The 27,901-nt window shown below is 46.1% G+C and overlaps 1 protein-coding gene across 4 annotated transcripts; it reads right to left on the bottom strand.

Annotated features, from left to right (window-relative positions):
* Window positions 1–1,831: 1,831 nt before the first annotated feature.
* Window positions 1,832–26,260, bottom strand: LOC120943034 (putative methyltransferase DDB_G0268948). 4 transcript variants are annotated; one of them, XM_040356094.1, is made up of 8 exons: window positions 26,241–26,260; window positions 21,138–21,323; window positions 18,786–18,946; window positions 17,844–17,946; window positions 14,176–14,286; window positions 12,277–12,377; window positions 3,593–3,730; window positions 1,832–2,175 (listed from the first exon to the last, which is right to left on the bottom strand). In XM_040356094.1, the coding sequence occupies exons 2-8, from the start codon at window positions 21,246–21,248 to the stop codon at window positions 2,085–2,087; spliced, it is 816 nt and encodes a 271-aa protein (XP_040212028.1). In that variant the 5' UTR covers window positions 21,249–21,323; window positions 26,241–26,260; the 3' UTR covers window positions 1,832–2,084. The 4 variants fall into 4 exon arrangements, with proteins under 4 accessions (XP_040212028.1, XP_040212025.1, XP_040212027.1 ...); XM_040356091.1 differs by lacking the exon at window positions 26,241–26,260 and adding an exon at window positions 25,441–25,667; XM_040356093.1 differs by lacking the exon at window positions 26,241–26,260 and adding an exon at window positions 25,472–25,667.
* Between the last annotated feature and the right edge of the window lie 1,641 nt (window positions 26,261–27,901).

The raw sequence follows: 27,901 nt of genomic DNA, 5'->3' as shown, positions 1-27,901 counted from the left end.
TACATTTCACATCTAATTTCCTGACTACCTATCACATTTTTGGAGGCCCTGGAGAACCAGGATTTTGGAAGGTAACATGGTTTAATATCATATTTCTGGAGTTTTACTTCCTGGTTGATACAGCCAGGTGGCCTAAGTTGGAAGTTGCAAGTTGACCACCCAAGTGTGCCTCTATCATAAGATTAAAAGTGGCTTCTTACCAGAAATTCATGCCTCCTGAGAGTAGAGCTTGGCTCCAAACCACCTAGTGTAATAAAGATAGAAGGCCCTGATTATCATGTCTGCAAACAAAAGCTTCAAAAGCCACTGCTGCTAAGACAGAAAAACAAAGAACAGCTGTCACTAAAGTCAAAAAGCAGTGATTCATGGACAAATGCTGCCCCTAGTGGACACTACAGCATGCTTCCTGGAGGATGGACAGATATTAAGAAGGACTGTCTCTTCGATATTTTATTGGATAGAAGGCTAGATGGGTGGTGTGTGGGGGTGGGGTCTGAATGCAGTTTAAAAGTGCTGAATGGAGTTGCTCTCTCTTGCATCATGGCTCTCTTGCTTTTTGAGCCCAGCTGAAAGCGACCGAATACAGAGGAGGACCTTACGTAAAGTATCTTATATGTTCTTTTTGTTTTATATGCTTTGTAACATTTTCTTTTAGTATTTTATTTTGGAATTCCTATTTTCTTGGGAAATAAATAAAACCCTTGTTTAAACAAGCAGTGTGTTTATTTTAAAAGCTAAACCTTATTATTGTACCAGTAAGATAATAGAGCTCTAATAGACTAGCTAACTATAGGAATAGACAAGTTAATACATATTTATAATAAATAGGGGGAAAACAGAACCACCCAATATTTATTTCACAGGACAATGAAAACATCCACAAAATATTTTGAAAGGCATAAGTCTTTTAAAAAATTATTTTTTTGGAAAATGCAGAAAAAAAAATTAAATTTGTATTTATTTTTGTCTTTTTTTTTTACACAAAGTTGTCAATAAGATATTTTTAACAAACATCATAGGCATGCTTAGAATTACAAGAATGGAGATTTGGCATGTTGGCGGAGAGGCGGTTCAGTGTTAGAAAAGCAAATATTCATTTGCTTTTCTAACACATGTAGGTGGACTCCTCTGCGCTCTGAGTCCACTTTTTTTTTAAGCCTATTAGAGCCCATGTCTCACTGACACTTCCCTGTGCTGCTCTGCTGATGGGGAGGGAGTCGAGTGCCGGCAAAAGAAGCTTCGGGTGCCGCTTGTGGAACCAGTGACGGGGCTTGCCTACCCCTGGACTGAGCTATTAGGAGGTATTCATACACAATGGTAGTTGAAGATAAATGATCACAAAAACATTTTTTTTATACATTTAGATATATTTTTCTTTATTTGGACTTTTTGCTACATTGTCACATTTGATCATTTTGTCTCATTGTTAACTCTTATGCCACGTACACACGATCGTTTTTAATGGTCTATAAAAAAACAAAGTTTTTTTCAACCCGATTATTGTTAAGCCAGCCTTGCCTACACACGATCGTGAAAAAAAAAATGCTCTAGCAAAGCGCGGTGACGTACAACACGTACGACGGCACTATAAAGGGGAAGTTCCATTCGGATGACACCACCCTTGGGGCTGCTTTTGCTGATTTCGTGTTAGTAAAAGATTGGTGAGAGACGATTCGCGCTTTTCAGTCCTCGTGCTTTTCTGTCTGTTACAGTGCGACGAATGTGCTATCTCCATTTTACCTCGTTAAAAACAACACGAAAATTTAGAGCATGTTCTAAATTTTTAATGGCCATTTTTAACATCGCAAAAAATGCTCTGGAGCCCACACACGATAGTTTTTAATGCCATAAATAAAAATGTCATTTTTTACATTGCGAAAAACGGTCATGTGTACGCGGCATTAGGTGTATATATTTGGTTTGATTTGGTTTGATTTTATACAGAGCAGATTGTGCGAGATTTTTCCATTTGTACATTTGACATATTTAATCTGTTAACAGAACGTTGATATGGTAAAATTCTGATTAGCGGGGTCTCCAGCCACGTCTTGCAGGGTTCAGCGTTGGTTTTCAAAACTCTTCCTTCACTGCGGTTTAGAAGCCAATACCAGGACGTTTTGTAGCCAAACTTCAACCTCCGTTTCACCGGAGGACGTCCCCATGAGCCGAAGGCACCTGAAACAGGAATCATGTACAGTATAGTCTGAGAACAAAGATTGAATCTTTCCAAACTTCACTACACTCAAAACTGTTTTTGGGTGGCTTCCAATGTGGTTAAAGTGGATGTAAACCCGATATTTTTGTGTAGGCTCCCCGGTGGGTGCATTTACATTCATATGTACGGATTACGTGAGGGTGGGGAGCTTCAAAAATAGAGACTATGGGCCAGATTCTCGTAGAATCGCGTATCTTTGAGGCGGCGTAACGTATCCGATTTACGTTACGCTTCCGCAACTTAGACGGGCAAGTGCTGTATTCTCAAAGCGCTTGCTCCGTAAGTTGCGACGTAGCGTAAATCGGCCGGCGTAAGCCCGCCTAATTCAAATTTGGATCAGGGGGGCGTGTTTTATGTTAATGTTCTGTGACCCGACATGATTGACGTTTTGCACTTACGGCACATGCGCCGTCCGTGGAATATCCCAGTGTGTATTGCGTCAAAGTACGCCGCAAGGACGTATTGGTTTCGACGTGTACGTAAATGACGTCCAGCCCCATTCAAACAACGTAAATTTTTCAAATTTCGTCACGGGAACGTCGGCCATACTTAACATTGGCTACGCCTCATATAGCAGGGGCAACGTTACGCCGGGAAAAGCCTAACATAAACATCGTATCTGTACTGCGTCGGCCGGGCGTACGTTCGTGAATTCGTGTATCTAGCTCATTTACATATTTCGACGCTTAAATCAGCTTACATGCCCCTAGCGGCCAGCGTAAAAATGCAGTTACGATCCGACAGCGTAAGAGACTTACGCCGGTCGGATGTAATAGAAATCTTTGCATAACTGATTCTAAAAATCAGGCGCATAGATACGACGGCTCGGATTCGGACTTACGACGGCGTACATGGCGCTACGCCGTCGTAAGTCCTTTCTGAATCCGGGCCAGACTGTCTAGTCTGTTTTTTCTATACTATTCTGTTATTTTCTATACTATTTTTTTCTATTCCATTCAAATTTGAATTGATTCTATTTGAATTTTGGGAAATGGTTATATTCTATTTTATTGTTATAGTTTTTTTTTTTTTTTTTATTCTATTATTTTTTAGTCTATTATAGTCTATTCTATTCTTTTGTATTCAATTTTTTTCTATTTTAAATTTACATTTCTGATGATTATATTCTTTGTTATTCTATTCTATTTGTTTCTATTATATTAATTTCTAGTCTATTTTTTTTCTATTCTATTCCTTTATTTTCTATTCTATTTTATTGTCTTTGGAAATTGGAAAGCTATTTGATACCGAAACGAACCGAACATATATAGCTAAGATCACTCAGTCCTCAGGGTGACAACACTGCTGCACAATTTGTACCTTTCTTGTCCTCTGTTCCCGGCTGCCATTTCCTGTGCCATTCACTTACATTCTCACCTTTCCTCTGCTGTTCTTATCATTTCCTTCGCTTCCTCGGGTTTGGTCTCGAGATAGATATGGAACATGGGGAAGGTCTGAATAAAACCCATCAGCCTTGCAATTGGCATTCGGGTCTTGGTCAAAATGTTTTCTATCCTGCAAAGGCAAACAGCACTGTAAGAGGTTAAAACAAGTGCAATCTTTACATTTCTATTGCCAGTTATTTATATAGTGGGATCCTACGCTGTGGTGCTGTATGAGGGATATAAACAAGGATAAATACAGATAATACCAATACATACAAACCTGACAACTAATTGCAGCTTCTGTAGGAAATATAAACTATAATGTATGTTAGAAATTAAAGCGGTGGTTCACCCTCATTACCAACATTTTAGCATTAAATTAGGCATAGTAGCGCGAGCTACAGTATGCCTGTATTTATTTTTTTAGCCCGGTACTCACTGTGCAATCGTATAGATAAGATTCCGATTCCCCGCAAGGGGAATGGGCGTTCCTATCCAGAGGGAAGATGATTGACGGCCGGCTATGGCACGTCACGCTCCTCGAAGATAGCCGGAGTAGGTCTCGGCTCTTCATGGCGCCTGCGCATGCGCAGGCGCCGTGAAGCGCCAAGTCCTATTTCGGCTATTTCCGGAAAAGCATGACGCGCCATAGCCGGCCGTCAATCATGCTCCCTCTGGATAGGAACGCCCATTCCCCGCGGGGAGTCGGAATCTTATCTATACGATTGCACAGTGAGTACCAGGCTAAAAAAATAAATACAGGCATACTGTAGCCTGAAGCCTAAAAAATGTATATAAAAGTGAATATATAGAAAATAACTAATTAGTCCATAGATGGAGGATAGGTGTGTATACACCCCCATATGGTATATATTAGTAGTGGGAGTAGTGATGAGCCAAACACCAAAGCAGAACATCTGAACAGGCAACAAATTTGTTTGAACACGCATACACCGTTTAGAAGACTCTGAGGTCAGGCCTAGCAGCATGGAGAACTGAGTATATAAATCTTTTTTTTATGTTCCCTAGACCTAAACGAGCAAGTAACCCTTGTAATGTGGGAGGAGCCCCACTGCAAGGGATCATTTTTACCTTTCCCGGAGTTGGGCTTCAAATGATAAAATATCCCAGATCTGGCAATCTTACGATCTACCCCAGCCAAAGAGTAGGGGCATCAGGTCAGAGAAGAATTAAGCCGTATATGTGTATGCCCAGGGCCGGACTGGCCTACCGGGATCCCGGGAAATCTCCCGGTAGGCTGCCTGCCCTGAGGCTGCTTTGGGCTAAGCTGTGGCTGCAGCGCAGCGATCCGCTCTCTCCTCCTCCACTACACGTCACACTCACACAGAGTCAGCGGGCATCCCCCGCTGTGTGTTTGCGAGCTGCCTGTGTCTGCTGTGTGAAGACTTTGGCCGCGGTACTGTTTGAAAAGCCCCCCTCCTCCTAGACCAGCTCGTGTCTGCTGTGGGGTTGGGGAAAAAGCTAGTAATGTGGCATCAGGGTTGCTGGCTTCAGTTATGCTTGGCCCCCGCACTGACAGAACGACCCCCCCTCGCACGGACGTCAGACAGGAGAGAAAAAAAGGATACAGAGAGCAGGATCTTCTAATCTCTCACCCCCCTCGTGTGTGTCCCTGTGGCCCCGCCCACATTCCAATCCTCGGCAGCTCCTCCGTGGCCGTGCTTCCCAAAGAGAAACTAGCAGCCTGCAGCAGTTAGATTGTGGTGGAAGGACAGCTTGTAATGTGGATGCTGCAACCCTCCACAGAGGATCCACAGCTCTCCAGGTCAGCCAATCGCCTTGCTTCCTAATGAAACTTCTCAGTGAATGAAAAGAAAGCCGCACACAGGTGGGTCAGTGATTGATGGGGCTGTACAGAGTGTGTTGTCACCTCCAGAGTCCCTCAACCAACACAGCAGCCCACTAGGGTTTCCCTAGTGTGGTGCACTACAAGCCCCAGCATGCTCTGCCAGCCTGTGTATATGTATAGTACAGACTAGTAGGCCTTGTTTGCTGACCAATCCAGGGCCCAAGCCTTCATTTATGGTAAGGGAAATGTCCCCCCCCCCCCTTCCTCTCATTTCGCCAGCCTCTGAGCACACCTCTGTGGACTGTAATGTAAAGGGGGACTCTGATGTACGTGGGGGCTTTGCTGATCAGAGACCCCCTTACGTCAGGATTCCAAGAGTACCTCTTTGGGCCAGTTCACTCCAGACGCAGTTCCGTTTACTTTTTTTATGCACAAAATGCATGTACAGTTTTTTCCATGTATTCTAATGGCTTTTGTTGGCTCTAGTTCACACCATGCAGTCAGTTTCTGCACCGGAAACTGACTGCATGGTGTGAACTAGAGCCACTGGAATACATGGAAAACACTGTGCATGCATTTTTACCGCAGAAAAAATATGCACAAAACTGTACGGAACTGCGTGTGGTGTGAACTGGCCCTTACATCAGTTTCCCTTTACATTACAGTCCACAGAGCTCTCCCTTGGAGCCCTTTCACATGGGCAGACTCTGCCAAGCAAATCCACCTGCTCAGTGGGGGAACTCTCCGCTGATCCCTGCTGAGCAGGCGGATGACACTTGTGCAGAGTGGACACGGTCACAGACTGCTGTTCTCTATGGACCGGTCTGACTGTCATCCAATCTGCTAGAGCGGATGCAGGCAGGTGTAAATGGACACGTCTGTTTACATTCGCCTACACATACAAAACAATGGGTAGTCCAATCAGTTCAACTGTGAGACTGCATTATGGGCACGGTGAGGCTGCGATGATGGGCACGGTCAAGCTGCGATGATGGGCACGGTCAGGCTGCGATGATGGGCACAGTGAGGCTGCAATGATGGGCACAGTGAGGCTGCAATGATGGGTACAGTGAGGCTACATTTGATGGGCACTGTTGAGGCTGCATTGATCTCTTGTACCATGTCTGCATTCTCTGACCATCTCCTGTATCATGTCTACATATCTTACCATCTTTAGTATCATGTCCTCAGGCTCTAACCATCTCCTGTACCATCCCCACAACCTCTGACATCTTCTGTACCATGCCTGAATCCTCTGACATCTCCTGTACCATGCCCGCAGCCTCTGCCATCTTGACATCTCCTCCTGTACCATGCCCGCAGCCCCTGGCATCTCCTGTACCATGCCCGCAGCCCCTGGCATCTCCTGTACCATGCCCGCAGCCCCTGGCATCTCCTGTACCATGCCCACAGCCCCTGGCATCTCCTGTAACATGCCTGCAGCCCCTGGCATCTCCTGTATCATGCCCGCAGCCCCTGGCATCTCCTGTACCATGCCTGCAGCCCCTGGCATCTCCTGTACCATGCCCACAGCCCCTTGCATCTCCTGTACATTGCCCACAGCCCCTTGCATCTCCTGTACCATGCCCACAGCCCCTGGCATCTCCTGTACCATGCCTGCAGCCCCTGGCATCTCCTGTACCATGCCCACAGCCCCTTGCATCTCCTGTACATTGCCCACAGCCCCTTGCATCTCCTGTACCATGCCCACAGCCCCTGGCATCTCCTGTACCATGCCTGCAGCCCCTGGCATCTCCTGTACCATGCCCACAGCCCCTTGCATCTCCTGTACATTGCCCACAGCCCCTTGCATCTCCTGTACCATGCCCACAGCCCCTGGCATCTCCTGTACCATGCCTGCAGCCCCTGGCATCTCCTGTACCATGCCTGCAGCCCCTGGCATCTCCTGTACCATGCCCACAGCCCCTTGCATCTCCTGTACATTGCCCACAGCCCCTTGCATCTCCTGTACCATGCCCACAGCCCCTGGCATCTCCTGTACCATGCCTGCAGCCCCTGGCATCTCCTGTACCATGCCCACAGCCCCTTGCATCTCCTGTACATTGCCCACAGCCCCTTGCATCTCCTGTACCATGCCCACAGCCCCTGGCATCTCCTGTACCATGCCTGCAGCCTAGGGTGCCCACGTGTCCCGGATTGCCCGGGACTGTCCCTTAATTGGCATCTGTGTCCCTGTTCCCGGATGCCTTCATTCCGGGACAATACAATGTCCCGGAATGAAGCACTGGGTAAAGTCATTATGAATTCAGCAGAGTCTGAGCCGCGGTAGCGCTGTCTGCGGCATGCAGAACCACCTCCCCATGACTTTCATTGTGCTCACTGGTTGCTACAGCCGCTTGGCTTGTAGCAACCAGTGACATCACGGCTGCAGTGCACCCCCTCTGTTCAGAACTGAAAGCGCGGGAGGATTTCACTTCCTCCTCCGCGCTTCTGCTCTGTCTGCCTCCTGGGACCCAAAGCAGCTGAGCTCCGAGGCTGCCCCCTGACATACCAGAGAGGGACAAATGTGCAGAATCTGATCTGAGAGGGAGAGCAGCATCATCACCTAAGGACAACAGAGAGTGGTGGCCCCGGGGAGCAGCAGGAGACTGACTGGAAGGAACAGCACGAGAGGGAGTGAGAGAAGACCTGAGCAGCAGTGACATCCTCCCAGAGCCTGCACACCTTCCCCCAACGTCTGCTCCAGCTGTGCCTATCATCAAGGCTGACAGAGAGGACAAGGATGGTCTGGAGGTAGGTGCATACATCACACACACCTACCACAGACAGGGGCTGGGACAGGGGGTACAGGAAGGACTGCAGGCCAGCTTAGGGGTTCAATTTCACTCACCACCCCCCCCCCCCCTCTCTCTCTTCCATCCCCCTCTCTCTCCCACCCCTTCTCTCTCTCTCTCTCCCACCCCTTCTCTCTCTCTCTCTCTCTCTCTCTCTCTCTCTCCCCTTCTCTCTCTCTCCCACCCCTTCTCTCTCTCTCCCACCCCTTCTCTCTCTCTCTCTCTCCCACCCCTTCTCTCTCTCTCTCTCTCTCCCCTTCTCTCTCTCTCCCACCCCTTCTCTCTCTCTCTCTCTCTCTCTCTCTCTCTCTCTCTCCCACCCCTTCTCTCTCTCTCTCTCTCTCTCCCCTTCTCTCTCTCTCCCACCCCTTCTCTCTCTCTCTCACCCCTTCGCTCTCTCTCCATCACCCCTTCGCTCTCTCTCCATCACCCCTTCTCTCTCTCTCTACCTCACCCCTTCTCTCTCTCTCTACCTCACCCCTTCTCTCTCTCTACCTCACCCCTTCTCTCTCTCTACCTCACCCCTTCTCTCTCTCTCTCTCTCTCCCACCCCTTCTCTCTCTCTCTCCCACCCCTTCTCTCTCTCCCTCCCACCCCTTCTCTCTCTCTCTCTCCCACCCCTTCTCTCTCTCTCTCCCTCCCACCCCTTCTCTCTCTCTCTCTCCCACCCCTTCTCTCTCTCTCTCCCTCCCACCCCTTCTCTCTCTCTCTCCCACCCCTTCTCTCTCTCTCTCCCTCCCACCCCTTCTCTCTCTCTCTACCTCACCCCTTCTCTCTCTCTCTACCTCACCCCTTCTCTCTCTCTCTCCCACCCCTTCTCTCTCTCTACCTCACCCCTTCTCTCTCTCTCTACCTCACCCCTTCTCTCTCTCTCTCTCTCTCCCTCCCACCCCTTCTCTCTCTCTCTCTCCCACCCCTTCTCTCTCTCTCTCTCCCACCCCTTCTCTCTCTCTCTCCCTCCCACCCCTTCTCTCTCTCTCTCTCTCCCACCCCTTCTCTCTCTCTCTCCCTCCCACCCCTTCTCTCTCTCTCTCTCTCCCACCCCTTCTCTCTTTCTCTCTCCCACCCCTTCTCTCTCTCTCTCCCTCCCACCCCTTCTCTCTCTCTCTCTCTCCCACCCCTTCTCTCTCTCTCTCTCTCCCTCCCACCCCTTCTCTCTCTCTCTCCCACCCCTTCTCTCTCTCTCTCCCTCCCACCCCTTCTCTCTCTCTCTACCTCACCCCTTCTCTCTCTCTCTACCTCACCCCTTCTCTCTCTCTCTACCTCACCCCTTCTCTCTCTCTACCTCACCCCTTCTCTCTCTCTACCTCACCCCTTCTCTCTCTCTCTCTCTCTCCCACCCCTTCTCTCTCTCTACCTCACCCCTTCTCTCTCTCTCTACCTCACCCCTTCTCTCTCTCTACCTCACCCCTTCTCTCTCTCTACCTCACCCCTTCTCTCTCTCTCTCTCTCTCCCACCCCTTCTCTCTCTCTCTCTCCCACCCCTTCTCTCTCTCTCTCCCTCCCACCCCTTCTCTCTCTCCCACCCCTTCTCTCTCTCTCTCCCACCCCTTCTCTCTCTCTCTCCCACCCCTTCTCTCTCTCTCTCCCACCCCTTCTCTCTCTCTCCCACCCCTTCTCTCTCTCTCTCCCACCCCTTCTCTCTCTCTCTCCCTCCCACCCCTTCTCTCTCTCTCTCCCACCCCTTCTCTCTCTCTCTCCCACCCCTTCTCTCTCTCTCTCCCACCCCTTCTCTCTCTCTCTCCCACCCCTTCTCTCTCTCTCTCCCACCCCTTCTCTCTCTCTCTCTCTTTCACCCCTTCTCTCTCTCTCTCTCTCTTTCACCCCTTCTCTCTCTCTCTCCCACCCCTTCTCCCACCCTCACCAAGCCCCTCTCCCCTCCCAAATGGACACTAACAGGTGACAGCAAGTGAGAGTTAGTGATCCCATCCCTTCCCAAGCACTGCCACTTAACCCATGCCCCCAGCACTGCCAGTCTGCCACTGGCCTCATCCTCCTAATGAAGGACTACAGGTCCCAGCATTAGTCCCTTAGAGCTGAGGATCTGACATGCTCCCCCAATGGATGGGGTAGGAATCGGGTAGGTCAGTGTAATGATCAGGTAGGTCAGTGTAGGGATCAGGTTAGTGTAGTGGTCAGGTATTTCAATGCAGCAATCAATTAGGTCAGTGTAGGGATCAGGAAGGTCAGTGTAGTGGTCAGGTAGGTCAGTGTAGGAATCAGGTACAGTAGGTCAGTGTAGTAGTCGGGTAGGTCAGTGTATGTGCAGTTTTTACCCCAGATCCCTTGTGTCATTTGTATTTCTTTTGTGGTATAAAGTACAGGGTTTTATATACAACTTTAGTGCCTTAGATATAAACAGCATTTGTTTCATGTATGTTAGCCCAACATCGCAAGAACAATTACACTCTGTGAATCTAAGCAGCTGCAATGTTGGGCTTCCATACATGAAACAAATGCTTAAATAGGTAAGGGGCGGGGCCTCTCGGCCACGTCATATTGCGGCACTGCCTCCTTGTGATGTCACCGACCGCTGCTTGCTGGGGGGGGGGGGGGGTCCCTGAATGGCTGTATGGAAATGTGGTCACCCTACTGCAGCCCCTGGCATCTCCTGTACCATGCCTGCAGCCACTGGCATCTCCTGTACCATGCCCGCAGCCCCTAGCATGGTTTTAACTCTTAACTGGAATTTCTGATATCTATCTATCTATCTATCTATCTATCTATCTATCTATCTATCTATCTATCTATCTATCCCTATGTGCTTTCATATCTGTCTTATCTACCGTATTTATCGGCGTATAACACGCACCCTAACTTTAAGAGGGAAGTTTCACTGCCCCCTGCGTATAACACGCAGCCACAGTTTACCCTCTTTTTTCAGGGTAAAAAAGTGAGTGTTATACGCCAATAAATACAGTATATATAATACACTCTTCAAATGTGCTTTATGGTTTTCCCTTTCATGAACAAGAAAATAATGACGTTATTATGTTGGGCTGGTATAATAATGCTATGGGGCTGGTATGACATTTTTTCCAGGGCTGGTTTTTACTCCCAGTCCGGCCCTGTGTATGCCTAGGCAGATAGAGGAGGAAGCAGTGCTGGATCAGAATTCTGTACATAAGGTGCTGGTGTATAATCCAGTGGTTGTCACTGCAGACATATCCGAGAGAAAATGGACCTGGATGCTCAACAGAACATAAGATGCATATAATCCAAAAGAGAAGGTGACGCTCCTGAGGCTTGAAAGGTGATCACTCCGTGATAAAGTCTATTTTGAAATATCAATAAACTACAAGCTTATCGAAATGTCCTGAGGAAGAGGAGCTTCAGCATGAGCTTGTTCACCTTCCAACCCCCCCTTATCTTTTCAATTATAATGTATGTCTTGTCAGATAGTGGAGGAGGAAGCAGTGCTGGATCAGTAATCTGTATATAAGGTGACAGGGTGTGTCTTGTCAGATAGTGGAGGAGGAAGCGGTGCTGGATCAGTAATCTGTATATAAGGTGACAGTGTGTCTTGTCAGATAGTGGAGGAGGAAGCGGTGCTGGATCAGTAATCTGTATATAAGGTGACAGGGTGTGTCTTGTCAGATAGTGGAGGAGGAAGCGGTGCTGGATCAGTAATCTGTATATAAGGTGACAGGGTGTGTCTTGTCAGATAGTGGAGGAGGAAGCGGTGCTGGATCAGTAATCTGTATATAAGGTGACAGGGTGTGTCTTGTCAGATAGTGGAGGAGGAAGCGGTGCTGGATCAGTAGACTTACCATTAGAGAGAAATGAAATTAAAGGTTGAAGTTGAGAGTTCTATACATCCAGTGCGAGGCGCACACACAGTTCTACTTGTTTGTAAAATAATGTTAAATTAAAATAGCAAAATAAAACGTATCGTATTTATATTCTTGTAATCCTGAACAGAAAATAAAATTGACCCTTTAAGCTATTTTCTGAAAACATTTGTCAGTATGACATTGTAAATTCCTGACATTCAGAACTCCTTAAGGCCGGAGGAGCCGGTGGCCAGAGGTTACCACATATCAGATGATTGATATATAGATGCAGTCTAACCTCCTTTTGTCGGGGTATGGGATGGATTCATACATTTCCTTGTATCCATTCCTGAGATGTCGAACCTTCTCATGCTCATATGGGACCAGACTATCTATCATCTGAAAAAAAAGTGAAATCTGTCTTTTTACACATGTAGACAATAATTCTTTCATGACTGACCTGCATTTAGGTAGGTTCACATCTATTCAACTACACACAAAAAATAAATACACACACATGGCGTGGGATCCCCCAGGGCCATACCAGGCACTTCAGGTCTAATATGGATTTGGAGGGAACACCCCCCCCCCACACCAAAATAAAGAAAACAATGATGTGGGGTCCCCCCAAAATCAATACAAGGAACTTATCCTAGCATGCAGGTCAGAAAAGGGAGGGGACAAGTGAGCACCCCCCAAAACATACCAGGCAGCATGCCCTCAACATGGGGGTGACCCCCCACCCCAAAACACCTTACCCCCATGCTGTTGGGGACAAGGGCCTCTTCCTGACAACCCTGGACTGTGGTTGACGGCGTCTGCAGGCGAAGGGCTTATCGGAATCTGAAAGCCCCCTTTAACAAAAGGCCCCCCCAGATCCCGCCCTCCCATGTGAATTATAGAAGCTTCAGAAGGATGGACAGCCGCACTCCAAAAAAATGCACTACAAGAAAGCAGCAAAAATGGGGAACAAACAGCCGACGCGTTTCACACTGACTCAGTGCTTATAGCCATGAATAAGCACTGAGTCAGTGCGAAACACGTCGGCTGTTTGTTCCCCATTTTTGCAGCTTTCTTCTAGTGCATTTTCTATTTATTTTACAAATAAAGACAACTTAAGAGTTTTTTTGGAGTGCGGCTGTCCATCCTTCTGAAGCTTCTACCATTGCCTAGTGCATTGCCGGCACCCTTGGTTTCCTGAGAGGTTCTTAATTGCATAGTGGACCCACCTGGAGCGGTGACTCCCTTTCCCCCATGTGAATTGGTATCGGGCACATCATACCCCTACCCATTCATCCAAAAAAGCAGTGATATGTTAAAAAACGTTACAAAAAACCCAAGAGCCGGTTTTGACAAGTCCCTTATTAAAAAGAAAGAAGACAGCTCCGGGCTTCTTTTTCAATAAAGGACTTGTCAAAATCAGCTATGTTTTTTTTTTAACATTTCACTGCTTTTGGGGTGAATGTACCCCTATCCATTAACATGGGGGGGCTGGGATCCGGGGGCCCCCCTTGTTAAAGGGGGCTTCCAGATTCCGATAAGCCCCCACCCGCAGACCCCGACAACCACAGCCCAGGGTTGTTGGGAAGAGGCCCTTGGCAGAGCCCTATCAAATCACTAATTTCCCCATGTCAAGGGCATGTGACCTTGTATGATTCAGGGGCTCGCTCGTCCCCTCCCTTTCCTGACCTGCCGGGCTGTATGCTCGGATAGGGGTCTGGTATGAATTTTAGGGGGACCCCCACACCATTTAAAAAAAATAAAGCCCACAAACAGTTAGCTGAAGACAAGCAGACTAAGGACATGGATTACTGGAACCATGTCCTGTGGTCTGATGAGACCAAGATAAACGTATTTTGTTCAGATGTGTCAAGCGTGTGTGGCGGCAACCAGGTGAGGGCTACCAGCACACCGCCCAGTACAATGCACTGCCACTTTCTGACCAATGGAAGTATTATATATGAAGTAGGAGGGACACATTGTCAGTCAGTATTTGCATATTGAGCGCCCCAGACTTGGAAGCCCCCAGAGGGTGCGGCACAGTGAAGAAAGAAAGGGGAGTGCAGGTGCCCATTTCCAAATTCATAAATCAGACTTATGCCAGTATTTCTTATCCTTCACAAAGACATCAGTGATCTCAGACAAGGCAGTATGTAAGACAAGGGACTCTGAAAACACAAAGATATTCAGTACTTACCTCTGCAAAGACTTGAGTCATCTGTTCTGTGCAGTCCTTGTAGTGGACTTCTATACTGAGGTAGAAAGTGAAGATAGCAAGGCAGCCTCCTGGCTTTAAGATCCGATCGACCTGAAATGATAACATCTACATTAATTTATCAGCAAAAGTGTGACCCTTCACTGAACAAAAAATAATATTTTAGCATAAAGAGTTCAGTGATTTTGGGAAAATAATGTACAGCAGTGTATAGAGTGCAGATGTTTGGTGTATAAAATATAGCACAGGGTGTAGAGTGTAGCAGTTCAGTGTATGCAGTGGCGTAGCACGGGGGGACAGAGGGAACAGTAGCCCCGGGCACAACATTTAGGGGGGGGCGCATTCCACGCCCACCATCCAGAGTCACTCTGTCCACCCTTCTACACTGTCCCGTCTGTTGGCCCGCCTGCTTTCCCCCACTTGGACTGCGCTCTGTAACCGCCGCTCTGTGATGGATGAGCGGTGGACATAGGTGCCCACTGTCCTGTGAAGTTGTCACGTGTGGCCACGGGGCGGGTCTGGCTTGTGGTTGAAGATCGCAGTCGGTGCATGATTGCATCATATGCAGTGCCGCTTCCAGTGTCCAGCCTCGCTGTCTGGCTACGTATATGCTGACATGCTGTGTCTCTCCTCTGCTCCGGATGGGACTTGGGAGACAGGAACAGGTGGGTGACGTGTTGCTGGCCCGTTGGGGTCAGGGATCTGGACATGGTCTGGAGAGGGCCGAAGAGGTGTCAGTATAGTAATCAGTGTAGGAACCAGGTAGGTCTGTGTAGTGGTGAGGTAGGTCAGTACTACTGTACTAGTGGAAGGGACTGCTACAAGTCCATGGGTTAGGGGGCACAAATTACTTAGCTTGCCCCAGGCACTGACAACCCATCCTACACCACTGAGTGTATGTAATATACAGCACAGAGTATAGAGTAGCAGTTCAGTGTATGTAATGTATAGCACTGTGTATAGATTAATCTGTCTAGCTGTATGCATTTAAAAACAGAGGTTTAGTTGCATGTATTTGCAAATACCTGTGTAAGCTGCAGGCCAACGACAAGGCACTCTGTGTACTGCAGTCCTAACTGTGAATTTTAAAGTCTCCTGAAAAAGGAGCACAGGCATGCTAATCAATAGATAGGGGGCAGGTGATGAGTCTATTGATTAGCATGCCTGTGCTCCTTTTTCAGGAGACCTTTAAATTCACAGTTAGGACTGCAGTACACAGAGTGCCTTGTCGTTGGCCTGCAGGTTACACAGGTATTTGCAAATACATGCCGTGCTTGAGGGAGATCGGCACAGTACCTTCTTTGAACGATTGATTTACAGGCATACCCCACTTTTAAGTACACAATGGGACCAGAGCATGGATGCAAAACGAAAATGTACTTAAAGTGAAACAATACCTTTTTACACTTATAGGGTGTAGTGAGGGGTCAGGGGGTGTAGTGGGGGTGTTAGGAGCTGTAGTTAAGGTCTCAGGGGCTGTAGTGTGGGTGACAGGGGCACACTGGAACAGGGCAGGCTATGCTCTCTGAGCTTCAGCTCCTTCTACTGTGGCTGCAAAATGTCTGTACAGTGCTTGTAAGGCACTTTACATACACTCACAGGTATGTCCTTACTCGCGAGTGTATGTAAAGTGAGTGTACTTAAAGCGGGGTATGCCTGTATAAGATGTGTTATGGTGGGGGCCAAGATGTCACATTCTTTCAGAAGTTTGCACATGCACTTTGAAGTTGTTGATGTTTAGACATCGTTTTTTTTTGTTCTGTTTCGTATCGTTCCGTAGATTCGTTTCCGTTCGTTTTTCGTAAGACGCCCGTTTTCCTGCTCGTTCCCGTTCGTTTTTCGTACAACGCGATTTTTTCGTATTCCGATCGTTTCGTATTTTGGTTACCGTTTTATTTTCGTACATGCGAGATGGTTCGTTATTCTGTTTAATTCATGTTCGTTACTTGTTAGACAATAATTTTCGTGAATTTTCGTCGTTTTGTACTTCCGTAAATATATCGCGGGATTCGCGGCTCATCCATATTAACTATTGTTAAGCCCCATACACTTGGTCAGACTTTTTTAACAACAAACATAAAAACGATCGTTTTACCGAACGTTCGTTTGTTTTTAAACTCCATCAATAAACCATTTTTGGGTTCCAGGTTCAAAAGTCTGGCCAACTAATCTCTCCCTTCAGACGAAAATCCACAGAAAAGTTTATTTGGCTTTACTGTACTACTGTACTCAGCACAAAAGAGAAGCTGCTTCACTAACTAACTACACTCACTGCCCATTAAAAAAAATGAAAATTACATCTATAACAAAAGATTTGTATTCTGTATTTTGAAACCAAATTACGAACAGAAAAAAGGAATTCAGAATACAGAATACAAATCTTTTGTTATAGATGTCATATGAACATACAAACAGAAAAAGGATTCAAACAAAATACAGAATGCAAGTCTTTTGTTATAGATGTCATTTTCGTTCTTTTGCCGTTTTCGTTTTGTCGTATTTTCGTCGGATCATTCGTTCGTATTTGCGGTTGTTCGTTATGCGGCTCATTCGTAATCCCGTCGTTTTCGTATTTTGGTGCTTTAATTTTTTCGTATGTACACATTATTCTGCGGGTACGAAAATAACATTCGTACGAACGGGAATGCACATATCTATTGATGTTCTTTCTTCACAGTTTCTTTATTTGACACATTGTGAACTTTATTTCTTTCTATGGACTTTAAAGCTATTCATATGTGTTTTTTGTAGAGTTGTGTTGATATCACACTTATTGTCATCACTGTCACAGTGAGAATATTATTTTTAGGTGCATATCCCCCTTATTATTATTTACCAATTGGGCTACAATTCATAATCTAATCACTATATTTATTCAGTGATCCACTGAATACATGCAACATATACAGCACAGCATGGCAGTTTAGGCTATGTAAGCAAATCATAATGTACGTGTTACAGAATAGAGCACACAAAATGCATAGATTGTACAGCTGTCTGCAGTATTTAACATGCAGCACATTGCTCAGGAGTCCAGATTATGTTAAAGCGGGAGTTCACCCATTTATTTATTTTTTTTCTCTTTTCCCCTTAGATTCATGCTCGTTTTGTCTAGGGGAATCGGCTAGTTGTTTTAAAATATGATCCGTACTTACCCGTTTTCGAGATGCATCTTCTTCCGTCGCTTCCGGGTATGGGTCTTCGGGAGCGGGCGTTCCTTCTTGATTGTCAGTCTTCCGAGAGGCTTCCGACGGTCGCATCCATCGCGTCACTAGTAGCCGAAAGAAGCCGAACGTCGGTGCGGCTCTATACTGCGCCTGCGCACCGACGTTCGGCTTCTTTCGGAAAATCGTGACGCGATGGATGCGACCGTCGGAAGCCTCTCAATCAACATAGGAACGCCCAGTCCCGCAGCCCATACCCGGAAGTGGCGGAGAAGATGCATCTCGTAAACGGTAAGTACGGCTCATATTTTAAAACAACTAGCCCATTCCCCTAGACAAAACGAGCATCCAGCTATGGGGAAAAAGTGTAATGTGCGGGTGAACCTCCGCTTTAACAAACAGCACAGTGTACAGAATGCAGCGGTCAGGTGTATGTAATGTACATCACATTTTACAATGAAACAAGAAGACTCAGTTTGTTTTTACCTCTTTAAGAAATGGCTCAATGTTAAACCAATGGGCAGCAATACTCGCTGTTAGTAGATCGACAGAAGCGTCACCAACCGGCACCTCTTCAGCTGGACAGGCACTGCAGGAATGATATATTAGACTTTAAGTAGTGACACCATCTGGTTGGATTGAAAGCCCCAACCCTGGGCTCTGTGCTTCTGACTTTTCTGCCTCATCCCTTCCCAGATTACACAAAGGGGGTTGGTCTGTTTATAAAGAATTCACAAAAAAATCACCCATTGAATCCTTCACTGACATGCTTCAGTCACAATAATGTCCTTTAGGAATCCCCACTAGTTATTGCAGCACTATGGCACACTTTGCATGGTAAACTTTCTTCAGCCAAAATAGGTCAAAAGAGATGGACCAAATGTCCCCCTGTTGGGTTCGCAGCAGAACTTTCAAACATTGCAAAAGTTCAAAACTGAATAGCGAACCCCATTGAAGTATATTGGACCCGAACTGGAAAAATCAAAAGTGACTATTTTGAAGGCTTACAGTATATGCAGGTAATTGGGCATACAATGGTTATGGGGGGTCCGGGTACGGCCCTGGGGGACATGCATTACTGGAAAAAAAAAAAAGTTTGTAAAAAACGATTTTTTAAATGAGCGGTGATTTACCAATGCTTAAAGTGAAACCATCAAAATGAGAACTGAAAATGAAAACTTCCTTTAGCCAATCAGCGCTTCCAATGCACTGTGCAGCGTGCCGAACAAATGGTCGAACGCCCCGAAAATTTGGGTGTTCCTCAAATGGGCAAACAGTCAATGTTTGGTCCGAAATCATGCTCAGGCCAAACCGTTTGCCCAACTCTAATCAGGAAAGGGGCTACTTGGTTGGATGTGCTCCCCCAGGCTAAATGTTCATAGTCCTCCCCTGAACTTAACTAATGAAACATGTTTAGAATGTCCCCACCTGTATGTGACATTGGGTGATCCCGGAGCTTTCCTGGCCTCTTCTATCTGAGCCTCACTGATGTCGATTCCGAGAACCTTCTTGAAGTATGGAGCGAGAGTTCTTGTATTCTGTCCCGTTCCACAGCCAGCGTCCACAGCAAAGCCATACGGTTTGGACAACTAAAAAGACAGAAACATCTTCAAAATACTTTACAATGACACTGGTGGTGTTTTCCATTCCGTTTCCACATCATGCATATGTGTGGTTGCAAAGAGGGTGGGCTTTAAAGCCCTCACACTGCACATAGGAGTCCTATTTTCCTGAGAAAAATTAAGTCAGCTCCCAGATTCAAGTTAGTGTCACCAGGGTCTGGCAACTGAGAACTGCCTGTGGGAGGAAAGTGCTGGACCCCGGGACTGGTAAATATCTTGGCTGTGCTACAAACAAAAAAACAAAAAAAACACACACACACACAACTAACTATCATTAAACATTATCATTAAATAACACAGCTCAGTTGGGAATATACAAAGATACAAATAACATATTGTTACTTTTAGATCATTCTGTTCATTCATCTGCAGATCAAAGGGATACAACTTCAATCTGTAGATAATGACAGTTAAACTCCTTTTGAGGCCGGGTTCACACAGGTACGACACGACAGTCGTACCTCTTTGGATCCGACTTTGCCCTGCTACTTGACATCCGACATCCGTTCATCTTAAAATCCATACCAAACCGAAGGGCCTGGTATGCTCTTGGAGTAGGAACCCCCATGCCGAAAAAACGGCGCGCGGTTCCCCCCAAAATCCATACCAAACCCTTATCCGAGCACACAGCCCGGCAGGTCAGGAAAAGGGAGGGGACGAGCGAGCGGCCCCATCCCTCCTGAACCATACAAGATGGCATTCCCTCAACATGGGAGGTGGGTGCTTTGGGGCAGAAGGGGCCTTGCACCCCCCACCCCAAAGCACCATGTCCCCATGTTGATGAGGACAAGGACCTCTTCCCGACAACCCTGGCCATTGGTTGTCAGGGTCTGCGGGCGGGGAGTTATTCTGAATCTGGAAGCCCCTTTTAAAAAGGGTGCCCCCAGATTCCAGCCCCCCACCCTATGTGAATGAGTATGGGGTACATTGTACCCCTTCCCATTCACCTCAAAAATGTCCAAAATAAAACACAGCACATAGGGTGTTAAAGTAATTTATTAAGGCAGCTCCGGCTTCTCTTCTGACTTCTTCTCCCCTCTCTGGGTCTTCTCCACTCTCCGCTGATGTCTTCTAGCCTTCTCCAGTTTTTCTCCCTTTGTCCGCTGTCTTCTGCCTCTGCCGGGTCTTCTCTGCTGTCTTCTTGCTCTTTTGCTGGGTCTTCTTCACTGTCTTCCACGATCTCTCCTGTTCTTATGCTGGGTGTGCCCTACTAATATTGGCATGGGGCAGGGTCACCGGAGGCCCGCCCCTTATGATTTCACCAGGCCATCATGCCCCGTGTGGTGATGTCATACGGGGCGGAGCCTCCTGATGACATCACACGGTGACCCCGCCCCATGCCAAAAGAAGTAGGGGCACACCCAGCATTAGAGCGGGAGATAGCGTCAAGTCAACATTGGAAGAAGAACAGAGGGAGAAGACAGCGATGAAGACTCGGCAAAAGAGAAAGAAAATAGTGGAGAAGACCCGGCAAAAGAGTGAGAAGATAGCGATGACCCAGGAGAGGCAGAAGACAGAGGGAGAAGAACCGGAAAGGGCTAGAAGACGTCATCGGAGAGCAGAGAGGGGAGAAGAACCAACAGAGGCAGAAGACAACAGCGGAGGAGGCAGAAGAGCCAGAGAGGGGAGAAGAAGTTAGAAGAGACGCCGGAGCTGCCTTAAAAACTACTTTAACACCCTGTGTGCTGTGTTTTATTTTTGACAATGTTTTTCAAGTGAATGGGTAGGTGTACGATGTACCCCATACTCATTCACATAGGGTGGGGGGTCCAGATTCCGATAAGCTCCCCGCCTGCAGACCCTGATAACCAACGGCCAGGGTTGTCGGGAAGAGGCCCTTTTCCTCATAAACATGGGCGTATGGTGCATAAGGTGCTTTGGGGTGGCGCTATACATGAATCTATCCATTGGTCATAGAGGTGGTGGCTGGAGAGAGGGGGCATCCCCCTTGCGCGGTTATGGACGCACCACCACTGAACCCGACAGCACCCCTTCCCTGATCTTTCTAATAGAAAAAAGTGTTGGCTGGACAACCCCTTAAAAAAATAATAACTCAAGTGACTCTAGTGCTAATCTAAGCAAAGTAATTGTGTTTCAAATTTTACAAGTAGCCTATTGTTTTTAGCTGGGTGTATATTAGACAGAAGCTGTCACTCACCCTTTCCTCCATGTAACTGAAGATAAGGTCTGTTATTTCTTGTGATGGCCCAGATCTGAATTTCTGATAATCAGATGCGTGCTGCTTTCCTTCAAACTGCCGTGTCACCATTTTGGACTCCGATTGAAGATGAAACTGTCTCTTCAAAGTGGACCTGTACCAAAACTTCAACAATTCAGACTGAAACTATGATGGGATAAAAAAAAGATGCATAAGCAGAAGTTACTTTGTAGAACAGTAATCATTAGATTCTGAGTCATTGACAGCTGAAGTTCTAAACAAATTTCATTTTTTTTGCCCCTCCCACCTCAATGAGCCTCCCTATTGGTCAGTAAGGCTGTCCCTTACATTAGTATAGGAAATCCTGGGAGGGGCCACAGCAAATCTAGACTTTTACAGACAAATTTAGCTTTAGCTGCCTGTATATGTAGAGATTATCTTGCCATGTGACCTTGGCTTCTGTGTATTTCAGACTGAATTGCCCAGATTTATAAAAGCCTTACTACCGGTATGAGAACTGATGGATCTGCACTCTTTAATATGAGGCTTTTAAAACGGCTCTTCACCATTCCCACCCATTTCCTAACATCACCCAAGCTCCTGCCCTTCCTCTTTTACAATCAGAAATTTATTTTATTCTTTTTTACCTTTTTGAGGGACTACATCCCCCACTTCTTGTAGTCTTGCCTAAGCGAGAATGGATTATAAAGTCCCCACAGCCCCCTGGGATACCCATGACCTACGAAGGGGCAGGGTATTCTTTTGCAAATATGTTGCGTCATCGGGGGGCCAATTGTCTCTTCCTTTTGCAAGTTCATTCTCCCAAAGTCGTAAATCTGTTATCCTTGAAGTTGGTGGAGTCTTATCAGGATGAGGAGGGTTTGATATAACATGGCTGGGTGCCATACTGTCTCTACACAGGAGTTCTTAATTGGACAAAACCAGTTGTAGCACTACCCCTGAAGGAGCTGCTGGTTTGTTTTGGGCGGCATGTCACCTCGTGTTTCTCTGATGTCTAGGGGTGATTGGTGAAAGATGTAGTAACGGAATGTCCATGACAGGCGTCTTTTTCTGTGCTCTTTGTTACCCAGCCGGGTAAAAACAATAAAACTTGGTGAAGAGTAGAGATTTAGTAGAAATGAAGATAGCAGATCCAGATGTCAAAAACAGGTAAACAGTCCTGCTCTCACACGCAATGTCTATTTCACCACTCCAGCCCGAGTGGGTATAGTGCACCTGGACAGGCCTCTCACCAGCCTGGCAGGCAGAATGTCACTCGAACCTTAGGAAAAAGTCTCTGCCACAGACCCTCCTTGTAAATGAACAGCGGAGATAATCCTCCTTAGCAGACTTGGCACCTGGAACTCCTTCAGGTAGTTTTAAATTAGGGTACCGACTGACGAGCGACCAACATCCAGCCTTTCAGTGTCCGGTTCCCCTGGTCCCCAATGGATAGTCAGGCCCCTATCGAAACACCAGCCTCTCTTGGTACTCCTCAGGCAAACTCTCCACTGTACGGCCTCCTCCAACCAGACGGACGGCCCAGGACCTTCTTAGATGGGACCCAGTCGAATACTGAGTCCCCAAGCGGCAGATCAATTGCTCCGGGCCAATGTGGTCCCGAAGCCAGGATCCTTGCCTTGCACGCGCAACCCCGCCGGGGCGGCGTGAAGTGTCTACCCTAAAGATGGCCATCACACGAGCAGAGAGCCCAGGAAAATGGCGTCTACCTCATAAATACTCTCTCCCAGCATGCACAAGAGTACCCAATTGTTGACTCCACTGCTGCCACCTGCTGACCCTGGGTGAGATCAGCACCCCAGAAACAACAGAATGGACCACAGCACAGCCAAAGCTGAGACAGAGGCCCAAATTTATACAAATCAACATGGTCAGAGTTGAGTAATTCTCTGGCCCCCTCTAAATTTAACATAGCACCTGGTCACTGGAAAGTGACCAGGCGCTACACAGTTATAAATAATTTTAATAAACATATAGGAATTAAGTTTGTCTGGTTATAGAACAGGTGTCAGATTTATGGTTGGTTATATTGACGTAGATCTTAGCAACCAATCATATTGTACCTAATAGGCTTGCATTGTAAAAAACTGTATACATTGGACCTGCATCTTGTAATACTTTGAACATAACCCTGTATGTTCCCAGCTGCTGTTAATAAACCTGCATCAGTGAAGTCCTGCCTGGTTCGATGTTTTATTATTCTACTTCAACACCAAAGGGTCTGAGTTCCACCTGAAAAAAAGCCCTGAGTACAATACAATGAAAATAATAAAATGCAAAAAAGCAGTTATTCAGTCAGGTCCATAAATATTGGGACATCAACACAATTCTAATCTTTTTTGCTCTATACACCACCACAATGGATTTGAAACAAACAAGATGTGCTTTATCTGCAGACTTTCAGCTTTAATTTGAGGGAATTTACATCCAAATCAGGTGAATGGTGCAGGAATTACAATAGGTTGTATATGTGCCTCCCACTTTTTAAGAGACCAAAAGTATAAGAACAGATTGACAATCAGAAATCAAACTTTCACTTTTTAATGTTAAATCTCCACAATGGGACACAGATGGGGAAAAAAAAAAAAAAAAATCTGACAGGGGTTATAACCCTCCCTTTTCTCTATCCAAAGTAAAACAAGTAAAAATACGTTTTGCCTGTAGTTCTACTTTAATTCTAGATTACTTTAATGGTTTTTTTTCACACAAATGTGATATTTTAGTCATAGATGGAGCCTGGCCAGCAGCCAGCCCCTGACGTCTTATATGTCTTCGATACACCAAGAATGTCATCTCCTGATTATAAAAATCATCATAAGTGACTTTTCCCGTATATCTGGGAGTTTTTAATGTTCCTGCCCTCCCTTGTGTGTTTCAGCTCTTCCTGTTACATTCTCCAAAATATAAAACGGGGGGTTAAGAACCCCCCCATAATGGGCACTGTAACGGTCACCACCGCTTACGACCTTCCATCCCACGACAGCTTATCGACACTCCAAACAACAGGACCCGATCCATATCAATTTCCCCAGAATCAAGACGAGACACGCAGCTCTGTACTTGTTCCAAATGTAATGATACTTTAATGGTTTCTTCTCAGCTTTTTTATACAGTACCAGGCATTAAAGCAACAATGAGATCTCCACCCCCCTAATCACACACTAAGGCTAATTACTAAACATTCCTTAATTAACAGCATAACAAACAAACCACCTTCACACAGTGAGTTTCCTAGGCAGACGTTTTGTCTCTGCATACAGCTTGACACCTATTCACACCTCTGAGCATCACTAGGCTGTAGACAGTGTTATCACACAATTAAAGGCCTTTCAAAAGCCAGCCTTATTTAACATATTAACAGTCTTCACAGAGAGATGAGTCACTATTGACTGGTTGGGGTCACAATTAACCAACATCTTGCAGTGTCTCAAAATCCTGCAATACGAACTATCAGTGATGTCCCATCTCATGTAATACATGAATTATGATTCACTTGCCACCCCATGCCCAAAGGGCACAGAGTGGACTCAGACCCAAGAGTTATCAGTGACGCTGACACAGGAGTATCCTCCATCCTCACAAAGTCTTTGGGTGTCACGGGTCATTCCGTTACAGGCACATCAGGTGTATAGACCTGCAAACTCAGCAAATGCATGGTTGGGAACCCCTCATAATGGGCACATCAGGTGTACAGACCCGGGAACTCAGCACAGGGATGTTGAGAACCACTCATAATGGGCACAGCAGGTTTACAGACCTGGAACTCAGCAAAGGGATGGTGGGAATCCCTCATAATGGGCACAGTAGGTGTACAGACCCGGGAACTCAGCACAGGGATGGTGGGAACCCCTCATAATGGGCACAGCAGGTGTACAGACCCGGGAACTCAGCACAGGGATGGTCGGAACCTCTCATAATGGGCACAGCAGGTGTACAGACCCGGGAACTCAGCACAGGGATGGTGGGAACCCCTCATAATGGGCACGTCAGGTGTACAGACCTGGGAACTCAGTAAAGGGATGGTGGGAACCCCTCATAATGGGCACAGTAGGTGCACAGACCTGGGAATTCAGTGCAGATTAGAACCCCCGTTATGCTTTTACTGCTTTCAAGGCCTCCATTTGAAAGATTTTCTCATACTTCCTGACCCAGGGACAACACATCACCAGACATAAAATTGAATTGTCTCCCACTCCACCAAAACTAGAAGTACATGCGTATGGATTACATACATTTCTATAGGAAGTGGAAATTAGAATCAGACAAATGAATGTGAACTTACCTGGTGATGTCAGTCTTCAGAGCTCACTCACCGTCAGTCTGAGGTACAACAAATAATTCAATGTTCAATTATTAATCTTGACTTTGGCAGACCTCCGTCCTTCTTCTTTCCACCTATATAATTTTGGTGAACTTTGGCTCAGACTGGAGTTAATGAGAGACCTGGCATTGCCTTTACCATGACAAATACATTACACCGATCTCCACCGGCTGGGTGTATAGCGGAGCTCCCAGAGAAGTTATTTGATATGTCACGTTCCCCTCATAAAAACTTCCCGTGACTGTAGTCTTGTTTGATTCAAAACATGTTTTGGGACAAACAGAAATCTATACTTAGCAACAACAACGATAACACACAAAATGTGAAAAATGGGGCCGACTCGATGGACGACTTGTTTTTCTGCTGCCATCACTCTCTGTTTCTATGATCTGTATACAAAAACGTGTATTTACTTTGTAGCATATAATAATAAATACTTTATTATGGAGAGCACTATGTTTTTTTCTTCCTTTTGTGTTTTTTCTTCATTGGTTATGATGACCCTGAGTTTGAGAAGCTTGTATCCACCAATGGGGAGACAGCCGTGTCCTGGCTATAAACATAAAATATTCTATTTTTGTTTTTTAGCTCTGTACTCATCACTCTATAAAAGTTCTTTCACACTGCATAGTGTGTTTTAAATGTATTGATTTAAAGCGGTTGCATACCCCAAATTAAAATAATAAAATAAAAACCTGCAAGGCAAAGGCATAATGATCTAGTAGTATGACTAGCATACTAGCTCATTATCAATTACTTACCTTAGATCAAAGCCCCCGCAGCTGTCCTTGGACACGTCCTCCGTTGCTGCCACGATACCAGGAGTGACTTCCCGGGTACAATAAATACTTATTAAATGTTTCATTATTAATCTTGACTTTGACAGACCGCTGTCCTTCTTTCCACCTATATAATTTTGGTTGAACTTTTGCTCAGACTGGAGTTAATGAAATAATCCTTCAGTCACAGGGTGGCTACTTGTCCTCAAATAACTTGTGTACATCAATCTCCTCGGCTAACAAGCTTGTATCCCGGGGGAATTTGGGCAGAGGCGGCTCTAGGCTTTGTGAGGCCTTAAGCCCGTACACACGGTCGGAATTCCCGACAGAAAAAGTCAGATGGGAGCTTTTGGTCGGAAATTACGACCGTGTGTATGGTTATGTTCTACCGGAACTTCATCCCGGTTATTTATCTACATTGGCTGGGTGGAAAGTGGTTAATATTTATGTGCTTTTGTCTCGCTGGAAAGGTGCGTTCTAGCGTGGCAAAGTGGACCGGTGTCAGAGGGCCCTTACTGATCTTTACACAGCTGTGTGCATTGTTCCATAGACAACAATAAACCTATAACCAAATCTGTAAGAAAAACATGTCTTTTTTTACTCCCATGTGCAAGAGGCCTTATTGTCTGAATTTTCAGCACAGACACATTTGTGTAGATTAGGTTTGGTTTTAACCACTTAACCCCCGGACCATATTGCTGGTCAAAGACCAGAGCACTTTTTGCGATTCGGCACTGCACGCTTTAACTGACAATTGCGCGGACATGCGACGTGGCTCCCAAACAAAATTGGCGTCCTTTTTCCACACAAATAGAGCTTTCTTTTGGTGGTATTTTATCACCTCTGCGGTTTTTAGTTTTTGCGCTATAAACAAAAATAGAGCGACAATTTTGAAAAAAAATGAATATTTTTTACTTTTTCCTATAATAAATATCCCCCAAAAATATATATATAAAAACGATGTTTTTTCCTCAGTTTAGGCCTTGTACACACAACCATTCTTCCCGGCAGGGAAACTGCCATAACAGCTTTTTGCCAGGAAAAACGGCCGTGTGTAAGCTCCATCACAGTTTTCCTGACAAGATTCCAGCTTTCCTTTTCTCATTGTGAAAACTGTCGTGTGTATGCTTTCCCGAGGGGAAAAAAAAACGTGCTTGCTCGTAAACAATTTGATGCATGCACGGAAGCATAGAACGTGATTTTGTCGGCTTGTCGTAGTCTTTGACGTCACCGCGTTCTTGGCAGTCAAAAGTTCAGCAGTATTTGGGCTGAACGTGTGTATGCACGGCAGACTTGAGAGGAGTCCCGTCTGGAAAATGCGTTGTTTTTTTTCCTGATGGGAAAACCGGTCGTGTGTACGAGGCATCACCAGTAAAGTTAGCCCAATTGTTTTGGTATAATGTGAAAGATTTTACACCGCGAGAATCGTGATCTTTATTCTAGGCAAAAACATTGTGATTCTCATTTTGGCCAGAATCGTGCAGCTCTACTACCAGGTCATAACATCTGAGACTGGTAGGAAGGGTTCCTGATCCCTGATCCTGAGCACTCTAATTGGCTGCACAGTGATGACGTCATCTGGAGACTGTCCTACCGACTCCCTATCATTGGTAGTTGACCATAAGCAGTCAGTGACAGTTTAG

Source organism: Rana temporaria, chromosome 6 (assembly GCF_905171775.1).
Source record: "Rana temporaria chromosome 6, aRanTem1.1, whole genome shotgun sequence".
In the NCBI taxonomy this organism is placed as follows: Eukaryota; Metazoa; Chordata; class Amphibia; order Anura; family Ranidae; genus Rana; species Rana temporaria.
Note: the sequence above shows the minus strand (reverse complement) of the source record. Positions and strands in the feature narration are given on the sequence as shown.